The sequence below is a fragment of the Carya illinoinensis genome, chromosome 3 (genome assembly GCF_018687715.1).
Source record: "Carya illinoinensis cultivar Pawnee chromosome 3, C.illinoinensisPawnee_v1, whole genome shotgun sequence".
NCBI classification, from domain to species: Eukaryota; Viridiplantae; Streptophyta; class Magnoliopsida; order Fagales; family Juglandaceae; genus Carya; species Carya illinoinensis.
In genome coordinates this window covers 45,493,305-45,505,670 of record NC_056754.1, presented here as the reverse complement: position 1 = coordinate 45,505,670, position 12,366 = coordinate 45,493,305, and the positions used below count along the sequence as shown (strand labels likewise).

Genomic DNA, 12,366 nt, shown 5'->3' with positions numbered 1-12,366 from the left:
AGTTATTTGTGCTCTCTCTCTCTCTCTCTCTCTCTCTGCGTTTGGTATTGTTGGGTGCTGGTCGTTAATCTGAGGTTGAGCTTGTCCGGGTGAACATGGGCAGAAAGTGCTCACATTGTGGAAACATAGGCCATAATTCAAGGACCTGCACAACTTACAGAGGGAGTTCTTCTGCTGGTCTTAGGCTCTTTGGAGTGCAGCTTGACTTATCCTCATCTTCTGTTGCAATGAAGAAGAGTTTCAGCGTGGATTGCTTGTACTCATCTCCCTCCCCATCTTCTTCATTTTCCTCCGGAATTTCCATCGATGAAAACTCTGATAAAACCACCATTGGTTATCTTTCTGATGGTCTCATTTGTCGACCCCAAGAGAGGAAGAAGGGTTAGTAACTTCTCTGCAAAATGACATTTTTTTTTTTTTCCTGTTCTTTACAATGGAACTGTTTCAACATCTTAACAAGAATCTTTGAGCAACCTTTTCTTCTTCAGTTTATTATTATTTTCTTTTTTGGCTGAGTAATTCTTAGCGGAAACAAATTTTGTCTTGCATCAAGTTAACAAATATAGATATCCCTATGGACGTTCAGGAGTTCCATGGACAGAAGACGAGCACCGGACATTTCTGATTGGGCTTGAGAAGCTAGGAAAGGGTGACTGGAGAGGTATATCCAGAAACTATGTGACAACAAGAACCCCAACCCAAGTTGCAAGCCATGCTCAGAAGTATTTTCTGAGACAAGCAAGCCTTGACAAGAAGAAGCGGCGTTCAAGCCTCTTTGACATGGTACGTGCTCTCTCTTCAGCTAATATAAATTAGATTTTCCTTGCACCCTTTGATTTCCACAGCCTCTAGCTATAGCTTTGTCAATTGAGTAATAGTTTCTTTTTGTTTTTTGTTTTCCTTTTTTTTCTCCCCTGGAATGAACATAAAAGGTTGGGCGCAGCAACATGTGTGTTCAGCCTGCTAAAAGTTCTAATTCCAAGCTAAGTGATCCAGTTCGTACTCAATATAACCCTGATCAGCATAAAGTTCACCAAGATAGCAATCTTCCTGATCTGCAAGGTCTCACTTCCTCCGAACATGTCAAATCAGAGAACCAAGAAATCGACTGTCTTCAATTAGCTTCACGCAATCAGGCGGTACCCGTTTGGCTATATGGATTACTTGATTCCCGGCTGAACACTTCAAATGCAGCAAAACCCAGTTCCTCCAACGCAGCACCTAATCTAGAGCTCACCCTTGCCGCCCCAAGGCCTTTGGAACAGAATAAATCATCCCCAGAACCCCTTGTTCTCGGCCCCATCAGCGTACAAATTCATGGATAAACCATGGAAATGATTATCTTGATGATGCATGTCAACCCCTAGCAGAATATCAAATAATATGTTACATATTGTAGGTGTTATTATTAGTATAATGGTAATTCTTAAATGGGAAATTTTGTTCCTTTTTTCGCTCCTCCTCTCTGAATAAATGATCTATTATGCTTACTCTGAAAAGTAGCCAAAACAGTTGATACTAGAGATTTCTTTTGTCCTCTGATGGGCTTTTAAGTGGTTTCATTCATTCTAGTTACAGGCTCAAACACACAATCATCTCCTATATATATTGTTCATATAGATAAGGACATTATAGATATATGTGGTTTACAGGTAATTGCGTCTATCCCTTGGAATTATTTCAACTCATTTTGGGATACCTTGGCGTAGCCCAAAAATAAAGAAGAAAAGAAATGGCCTTTTCCTCACCACCATGCACTAGCTTCAGAACCCCATGTAATTATTGACATCAGTACCTAACCACTTTCGTGTCTTTTCTATGCCTATATTAAAATGCTGCCCAAGTAATTTTGTTGAAGTCTCAGACTTTTGTTTACTTGAAACAGCGACAGCTGCGGGGATCGAAGAACCAAAGTGACTTGAGAACAAATTAAGGTTCTTTGGGTTCCCACTTCTAAATATATAAAATGATAGTGCTCTTTAGAATATGGGTTTTTTTTTTTTTTTTGGGGGGGGGGGGGTTTGTCTCTAGTCTTAAACTTTATATCTCATTGGTCCAACATCTGGAATTCTGGATTTTAGCTCCTGCTAGCATTTTATACTCTCTTCTCCTCTTTCATGATTTTTGGAGCTCAATTTACTTGTTCATGCCTCTTTTTAACTCCAAATTTACAGTCAAATGTTCATAAAGGTACCACAATGAAAGCAATACTCTCAATAGTTTTTCTTAGCTTGAAACTTAGCCAGAGCAATGAATCTGAATCGAGGCATAATCTAGTGTTTTGTCCTACTACTTGTAATGACAAAATGATTGTCCAGCCAAACTTGCCTCAAGACCGTACATCCAAACTTAAATTCGTTGCCTTCCATTGACAGAAACATGTTGATATCAAAACCCACTTTTGAGGATAAGATTGATATAATGAGGAAATTGGTGATCATCGTATCTTAATGAATGGCCGGGAATGTAGTACTAGCAGCAATAATTATTAATAGATCTTGACAACCTTTAGAATACTGCATGTACTATTTCTTCCAAGTTTGAATGCTTTAATTAGAAGTTCAATCAATGTTCAAGTAATTTGAAAATATTTCAACATTTTTTGGTCTGTGGACAGATATCTTGAACTGATGTATCTTCTTCCCCACGACCATCCCCCACGCACATCCCACAAAAGAAGAAAAAAGAAAAGAAAAGAGAAGATAAGACACACTCTTGATATATATCAAGTTGCAGAACTGCATAATATGGAATTGTACGGACAAGAATCCAAATACGATAAGAAGACACAATGCAAACTGTGTGACCAGAAAGCTGACACATCTCTTAGCATTCTCATCACTACTGGATACACCAAGATAATGAAGAGATGAAGCTTGTCCACGAGGTGCAAGGAAAACACAAATCACTTTCTAGTCCTTTTTCCTGTCTAGTAATGGCATTTAATTAATTGGCAAGGATTTTTGAGGCTGGAGAAAGGAAGATATTCTCTTCTCCAGTTTTGTACTCAAATTCGGATAAGAATTAAGGGTTCAAGTGAACAAAAAGATAGATACCAGGTTTTATGATATTTAGTCGAGAATTAATATGAACAACAAAAAATGCTTCTTGTAGTAGTACTGCAAGTTTAACTCTAAATCTGAAGAAACTGCATGAGGTGGGCTGGGGTAAAGAGATTTTTCTGAATACTAGTGGATGTCGACAAAAAGAAAACCGGTCGGTATTCTACGCTCTTCTAGAATTGCATGGCTTTCGTTAGATCTGTGATTCGATGGTAAGATTTTGTATGGATACGATTTGTCGCATTTATGACCACTTTTAAGAAACAGTGACTCTTCATCTGACATTGTACGTCTTTTTTTACTACCTGTACCCATCTGCTGAGGTGTCATCTTATTTGGATCTTAATTTATTCCTCTCAGGTTACCTGTATATCCACTCTAATGTTCACAGGATTTGTGTGGAGGATGTAGCTTTGTTCCATCTGGGTCATGAAATTCGAATTTATCCTTTTTTTTTTTTTTATGTTGACCTTGTCATCATCCTTATCATCAAACTCATTTGTTTTTCGTTTTTGTTTTTGTTTTTCTTTTCTGTCTATATGTGTTTTTGGGTCCATCATCAATTCGAAATGGAATTGATTTTTCTCCTCATTTTAAGAGTTTGTGATGTTTTAGTAATTAGATTGCAGTATGATTCTCCAATTGGACGTATATAGATAGCTCTTTGAATGTGAGATCGAATGAGTACTTAATATTTTGCTGTTGGGGTTCAAAGAGGGCGGCCTCGAGAAATTAAGGCTATATCGTGCTTTAACCATTGAATATTGATAAGTGAAACTTTTAAAAGTTAAAAGACTAGCTAGTTATCGGATCAATATCGGTAGAGTGGACTGTCGTGGATTTAGATTGCTGAGCATATATATTTTTTTTAAAATAGACTTCAATTCAATTCCTGAATGAAGAAAGTTACAGCTGTGACTAATAAGTCCGGGTACCAATCCTGATTACAAGCCAACTACTCATCTGTTTTAAGCTCCCCCGCACACAATAAGTGTCGGACACTGTCTAAAAAAATTTTAGAAACTCTCTGATGACACAGCCCTTTTGAGATGCGAGACTCTGTATAAACAGAGATGTCCATCTCGACTTGTCTATGAGACACCAATCCACACCACTCCCACCCTCCAAAAGAGGGAAATGACTCACTACCCTACTCCTCCAAAAGAGGAAAGGGACTCACTACCCTACTCCTCTAAAAGAGGAAAGGGACTCACTACCCTACTCCTCCAAAAGAGGAAAGGGAATAATCTATTTCAATTTATTTTCATTACCCTAATAAAAACCACTAACAACCGTAACTGAAAAGTAAAACAAAGTAGCATAGTACATAACTACCGAAACAACCCTAACTGAAAAGCAAACAAACAAACACTTGCTCTCCACGCCGTATGCACACGTCGTCTGCCCACGCCGTATGCCCACGCCGAATGCCCACCCCATCTGCTTCTGGTACTCTACGGACCACTCCCCCCTGCATCCCCTGCCCCATGAAAGGACCACTCCACCATCATCCCACCTCCTTCCAGTCCGCCTAACCAGCTTCATCGCTGGCAACCTCTCCCAGCACCAATAAGCTGTGAACAACATATCCGATAACCTCCACTATGGGCTGACAAAGGCTAAACCAGAGACAAAACCAACCTCTATTTTTCAACCAGCAGAACAGGGCCAACGAGAGATTTATTACAAACACCCAAATCCAAATAAACAAGACTGACAGATCTAACAACCATACGAAATGAAAAAACTAAACAACCATCTATCCACTGCATCTCCCGATTTTCGGCCACCAACCATAGGAATGTCCACCGTGAGTTGCGACCAGACTCCTTACCAGAAACCGCTTCATCCCCTCCATGCAGCTCAGCATACCACCCGAAACAAACCCTCTGTTTTCCATGGATAAAACAGAGCTCCTTTACCTCGCGGGAAGCACCCCAAACCATCATGCAAAACCATCATCTCCGGAGCAAGATACCCTACCCACACTCACACCGTAACGCTCCGAAATGTCCCCACAGGAGACTATACCTAAATAGTCGGGAATATCGGCCAAAAGGAAACCGAGAACCTCCACCCCTACAAGAAATGAATCTCCGCCCAGATGGGTGAAATAAAAAGGTAGAGGCCTCGGGACGCCGCCTCTGGTGGTGGCCTTTCAACCACCAAATCACAGCCAAAACGGTTCTTATTTACACTAATGAAAACAAAGGAGAAAACAGACTCATTACTGACCAAAACGAAAATGAAAGCTGGAAAAGATTGGGGGAAGCTCCACCTCCCTCGGACGCTTCTGTTCTTTTAACCTAGAGAGAAGGGAGAGCTTCGCACATCCAGCTAGCTAGGGACCTTGATCAGTAGATTGCTGAGCATATTGGTACATCACAATCCAAGTGCTCCACATGACAGGAGGGCAACCTTAATGGCGTGTTTGTAAACTCTAGCTATCTAGGACATCATCCCTCTTTGTTTCTTCAATACAAAAACTCAAAACATTTGTTTCATACCTGAAAATGATGCGATACAAAAGCTAATTAATGTCTAAGTTGTTTAATTTTAAGGATGAATTAAGATCCGTACGTATAAGGAGGTTTGGACCATCAAAGTAGGAACCCTCGGGAGCCTAGAAGATGTAGTTTGACGTGCCGAATGATTGAATTTTGCTACTTGCAAGCCTGGTGGGAATCACATCAGTCCATGTATAGTCATGTGCTAGCTGGGTGTGTAAAAAATAAGTTTGTAAATAAAATCTTTCAAGATGATCAATATATCCACAACTTTCAAACAATTAAGAACTGCACATGCTAGAATGGTGGAAAAGAGAGCTAGCTAGGAAGGTGAAAGCTGGCCCGCGGGGACCTTAGCTTGAGGAAAGTACTACTTGTTTAATTTGGTGCCATGCATTCATTTTGACACCTTTTGGAGTTTTGTAGGAACTTTTTGAGCAGAAAGAGGGACCATTTCTTTGAGTTGGGGTGGGCACCAACAATATTAACGTGCATGAATGTACCTTCCTGCACGAATCAATTTGTCATCCAAACAAACAGACAAGATACGCATGTGAAAAGGATCTGCAATTTCAGCATGTAATAACCATGCATTCATTCATTCATTCTACTGATCTTCGTCTTTTTGTGCATGCCATTATGATCTTGTTAGGATATAGTTACCAAGATAGCTAGCTAGTAACAGATATGATACATTGACAGCTACACCGAGCGAACTTTTAGCTACGTTTGAATATTGAGATGATCTTAGATTATCTGTAAATATATAATAATAAAAAAATATGTAATGAAAAAATAGTGAATAGTTTATAAATAGTAATGAGTTGTTTGTGAATAATAATGTAGTCTGAAACATATTATTAATTTGGTAAGTACTGAAGTAGTCTGAAACTAATTCACTATTATTCACAAACAATTCACTACTATTCATAACCATTTACTATTTTTTCACTATATATCATTCACTATTTTTTTTAAAATACTATTTTTAATTTCCAGTACTATTTACAGATCATCTAAGATATATAACCTAGCATCTAAAGGTAACCTTAGCCTCTTAGAAACATGATATTACATGGTTACAAAGAAACATAAAAATAAATAAATAAATGAACAAAGAAGATAAGGGGACAAACAATGAAACTTATTGTCGTGGCATTTTAAACTTTGAAATGGATTTGCTTGTTCCTTATTTTAGATCACCTTTAAGATTTCATGTCTTTTCAAATTATTTAAATTTATTTGCATTTAATACATGAATGGATATTATTGATGTACGTCTTGACCCAAACAAGACAAAATTAATGTATAAATGAAAGAAAAAGGAATGTCTCTAACCTTTAAAATTATTTTGAATTTATTGTCATTTGTTTTGATAAGTAGAAATTGAAAAATCTTTTGAGAATAGGAGCCCCAAGATTTTTTATTTTTTATTTATTTTTTTATTTTTTTTCCCCTGCGCATTGAAGGTCATTTAGATAAAATAACGTGAGAAGTAACAAAAACTCATTTAAGGAAAAAAAAAATTGAATAATTGAAATATAATTAAATTAGAAAATGGAAGACATGACTTAATATGGGTAAAGAAAATGCTTCAAAAATTATACAAATAATAGATTCTTTTACTTCCAAATAATTACATCACTTATTCTTTAATTTATAAGAAAAATGATATTTATAATTATAAAATATATAAAGACTGTAAACTTTTTTTGAAAAATATAAATAAATATAAAATTAATATAAAAAAATTAATTTTTTAATAATAAATATTTTTTTTAAATATAATATTTATACAACTCATAATTATATCTATCATTAATCGCTGAAATGACTTGCTACCACAAAAGGTTATAACATGTGATTGGAGTTGGAACACTTAATAGATAATAATAGTGACCTTTGAACTACACTGTACCTAAGCTTTTACTACCTTTAATCGTCAAGAGAAATGATTTGTGCAGTCGGCAAAATGCAGTCGGTGTGCAGTCGCTTTGAAAAAAATGAATTAATATGGGACCTATATGAAAAAAAAAAATTATTTTTATAACTTTTTTTTATTCATTCTGTACAGCCATGAAAAAAAAATATTTTTATATATTTTTTTTATTTATTCTGTATAGCCGACTGCATGCCAACTGTATTTGCCGACTGTGTCTAGCAAAGCCCAATCGTCAAAGGATCCCTTTTTTCTTTCCCTCAACCACCGCGTTTTGTTTCATATTCGCATGATGCTTGATGTGTTGGATTGAGGTGTGATTTTGATTTAAAAATGAGATAGAGATAAATTTAGATAAAAGATAAAAATTAAATATAATATTGTTGATATTTTCTTAATCCAAACGGAATTTTGTACTGCTCTTCATTTTTATATATTTAAAGTACATCATATTCTTTAATTTTCATATCGACTCAACTTCTTGTTCCAACTTAAAATGGTTTTGGTTAAGAAAATGAACAAATAAAATATCATGTCTAAAATATTTATTTATTGCTTATTGAATATTGTTTAATATATTTATATGAACAATAATAAATACTGTTGAGCTAGCATGTTTCATATATTTGAATTTCTCGAATTCGAATAAGAAGAAAAAATCAAAAGTTTAACATATTTTCACAATATTTTTATTCAAGAAAATATTTTAATGGTTTAAAATTATTAATTGTCTCAAAAGTGTAACCTAAAGCTTAAGTTAATGGAAAAATATAGATTTTATTATTTCTATTATATTTTTAACATCTACTCTCACATGTAAGTCAATCTTTTTTTCAATAAGTATATTTAACACATGAAATATTTAATTAAATGAAATAAAGTGTAGAATGAAGATTTAAATTCTAAACTTTTATTTTAATATATTGTAAAATTACTATTCATAATAAAAATTTAAATTAATAACAAGAGATAAATTTTATTATATGTATTATGTTCACCACAAATGGCATCATCAAAACGTTTATCATGTTTCAACTTCAACCTGACTTTTTATTGGGTCAATCAATCAATCTACTTCATCCAAACCTATCAAAACCTACTTTCAATGAAAAGAAATATCTTGCTTTGTGTTATTCAAAGATGCATAGGTAAAGTGCATATTTCGTGGAGGATGAGTTCTACCTGCTAATTTGTTAAAGTGCTACAAGATAGCTTCAAACACACTACAAATTAAAATGCATTGACTAAGCCATACTCCAAACTCATAAGATATTCATTGTTTTCATTGTCTCTGACATCATAATCCTCGGTGCATATATACTTCATAAAACTATGGTAATTATGTGATATGTTCATAGAATGGACTTGACCTAAAGCTTACATTAAAAAATAAAAAAAAGGTTGTTAATTAGTTAATTTAATGCATGATTAACTTGCATCAAACGACATTTAAGTGCATTCATATAAAAGGTGACAAATCCCCATTTCCTATGGACTGAAGAAATTAGAAGAATTTGAATTGATTAATATATTTGTAATTGCAAGCATCAAATATATGTAATTAACTCTGTATGGACTTTAATTAATTAGGTGCTTATCTTGTCATATTTATATATATTTTGCTGCATCCAATTATTGATGTCATATAATATAAATTCAAGCATCACTTTCTATAATCTCCACATCATCATATCATGTGACTTTCTGTCTGCTATGTTTCTCTTGTATTTTGTATTTGATATGATCCCCAGGTCGCTTTCCTAGTCATAAAAAGGTGAAAAAATAAACACCTATGAATGTATTAAGAGATAAGAGGGAGATCGAATCCCTTTCATCAAGATTTTTAGGGTAGATCCTGTCTCCTTTAATTTGAAAACAATTCCCTCATATATAGATCATGTAATTATATTAACCTTAAAATTACCTGATTAATACAGCATATTAATCATAAGTCATATCATCCACTTGATCTCATTTGTGTTATTATTATATAATATGTACATATAATTAAAAGAAAAGAAACACTGAAAGGAAGACACATTAATGCAACAATTATTAATTGTTGTATCATATCAAAGTCTTCCACTTGTTGAGAGTTGAGACACTCATCCCATGAATAGAAGTCTTAGATAATTTTAATAATAAGGCATAACTAATTGTTCTATTATGATATTTAATTACAGAAGTATTAGCGGCTAATGAGCATTGCTCTTGTTCAATATCAATGTCAGCTAGCCATTTCCTTCCTATCTTCACTCCCAATTGTTGCAAGAGTAAAAAGTAAAAACACTTCTATTTATTGTAGGGCTAATGGTCAACATCGTGTCATTGGCTAGACATACCTAACTACCTAGCACTTGAAATATACATGCATGATACTCATGGGTTTGATTGTAGGTATAACATTTTCTTTGTTGTTTTTTGCCCTGCTAGCAAAAATGTTAAATGTTTTCCCATTCTTGTAGAGGGAAGATGGAAGATATGATGGCTCTATCCCTTCAGCCCACCCCATTTTGTTTAGTCCAGCCCATTTTGTTTCTTATGAATTGTTACCATTATCAAAACAATAATGTTGCAATGGTAAAGCAGCTTTCAACTCTTCTATAAAGAATTGCATGCTCAAAACAATGGAACCTATATAACAGTGCAAAACGATATTACCAAAATGATCATACAGAGTCCTCAAAATGGTCCTAGCTAATACATTTAGATCACAAAAACGAAAAAAAAAAAAAGAACAAAAGAAGGTTTTAGAAGAACTTGATCTAATTGTATGCACCGAGAATGGCTGAAGTTCATAGGAACAACAAGAATCCAGAGATTATCATTCAATATCTACAAATGAGCCAGCTTAGATAATATAGATTTGGTCACTAGAGTACTAGTCTGCTCAACAGCATCAACCAATGAGAGCTTATGAGACTTCAATAATGGAGAGCATTTGGTAACCAAGCACAACAAAAAGTTCCCAAATTTTAGAGATTTGGAAAAATGTACAGCCAATTGCTGAACCTGATAAACAATATGATCAGCCGAGTCTTGAGTTAAATGAACATTATGATTTAAGATGATTTGGAACAGGTTAAACAATGATTCTGTCCATACCAATTCATTAGATATTAAATGTTGGTGGCAGGGAAGACAGATAACCCTCCTTTCATCTTTATCTCCACACAATAGCTTTTGACAAAAAGCAGAAACATGAACTGGGTGCAAACATTCCCTAATGATCCTCGCAATCACATCGCAGATGTGGTTGTTGATTCCTTCGCTTCTGAGAACCAATGGAAACAAGAAAGCATACACGGCTGCTTTCTGATGAAGCTTGCAATACTCTGTTATTGCAGCCACAAGCACACGACAAGCTGGTTCTTCAAGAAATAAGAACTTGGGAAGGATGACTGAGCATAGAACCTGGCTCGGCCAACTAAGTTCTTCTTCGCTTCCATTCGTGAGATGTGAAATTAAAACTGAAGCAGTTTCATCATCAGCCAGCCAAGGTTCAATGAGACCCAAAACCACAAAAGAATCCCTGCCCTTGTCCAAGCAAAGTTGGCGAATTTCATTAGCTAAACCAACAGTTTTGGAAGAGGATTCGAAGTTCAGAGCCCTAGCTTTCAAAGAACGAGCCTTCTCTTGAATTTCAGATCCAACAGGAACATTTGTGGGACGATCAACTTCCATTTCCTCCATGACTGCATTCAATTCTTCTTCTCCTTCCTCTCCATTGTGCTTCGAAAAATCCTGACTATCTTCACTGCTGCCAAGAAATGTTTTTGAATTCAGTTTGTCGGGAGAAATAGGAAGCCAAGGGAGAAACACATCATTGGCACCCGCCGCCTCCTTGAGCCAACCTGGTACAGATTCGAACTCTTCATCCACGCCTTCTTCCCCAGAATCCAAACTCAAACCAGAAATCCACTCGTACTTCGTATCAGACAACACCTCAAGCAGATTGCGGGCAGCTCTCTTGACCCAGAAATCGAGTTCCTGATTCAAACTCAAAACGTTCCGGGCCAGCATTGACAAGTCACGTGCGCAAAACCTCTGACGCTCATAAGCCAGAAACGAGAGAACCCGAGCCTGGACCATACTCGGTAAAGTCTCTATGAACATGACCCTGTTCATCAAACAAAACAAGTCTAACGACACAAGATCACGCGAAAAATTTGAAAAAAAAAAAAAAATGGAGATAGATGTGTCGGTGTAACTTACCGCTTCATACAAGGAAGCGAGGAAGGCGTAGGAGACGAAGAGCCCTCGCCCACAATGGCGTCGGAAGGTTTTGTAAGCAACGAGAGGAAAGCGGTTGTGGTAACTGGGGTTGAAGATGATGACGCATTGAAAGCCTGGTGTAACCATTGAGATGCCTCGGTTTCAGGTGCCGGAGATTTCAGGAAGATCTCGAAGAGAGGTACCCATGACTCCATTTTTGCTCTCTTCCTCTCGGCTAAAGGAGCTGGGGTTTGGGACGGAGAAAACGCGGGAAGGGTTATTTGGGGGAAAATAACATATGTACTTTTCCATATTTTGTTAGGAGAGTAATACAAAGAGACAACATAAAATTATTTTAACAAATTGATATCTAATTTATTAGATTTTTTTTTTAATTTTACAATTTAATAAATTACATTAAACTACATTATCTTGTATGATTAACTTCACGTAATTCCTTTATAATCAAAGTATTTCTCTTTGTGATTAGAGCAATCATATGATTTATGTAAAAAAAATTCGGAAAATAATTTGTAGAGTTTAGATTAAGCAAATTCGGCATACTTCTTTTGAAAAAAATAGAAATATCTAAGACCAAATGAAAAAACTTATTTTTAATGATAGAGCCATTTTTTGCAAAGGG

General features: G+C 35.6%; 2 protein-coding genes across 2 annotated transcripts; one reads left to right on the top strand and one right to left on the bottom strand.

The window, feature by feature from the left end:
* LOC122304381 (transcription factor MYBS3) lies at window positions 1-1,490 on the top strand. Its single transcript, XM_043116625.1, has 3 exons — window positions 1-381; window positions 587-783; window positions 933-1,490. The coding sequence occupies exons 1-3, from the start codon at window positions 96-98 to the stop codon at window positions 1,323-1,325; spliced, it is 876 nt and encodes a 291-aa protein (XP_042972559.1). The 5' UTR covers window positions 1-95; the 3' UTR covers window positions 1,326-1,490.
* An 8,653-nt stretch (window positions 1,491-10,143) lies between these two features.
* LOC122304379 lies at window positions 10,144-12,031 on the bottom strand. The gene is made up of 2 exons (XM_043116624.1): window positions 11,724-12,031; window positions 10,144-11,628 (listed from the first exon to the last, which is right to left on the bottom strand). The coding sequence occupies exons 1-2, from the start codon at window positions 11,936-11,938 to the stop codon at window positions 10,344-10,346; spliced, it is 1,500 nt and encodes a 499-aa protein (XP_042972558.1). The 5' UTR covers window positions 11,939-12,031; the 3' UTR covers window positions 10,144-10,343.
* Window positions 12,032-12,366: the final 335 nt, after the last annotated feature.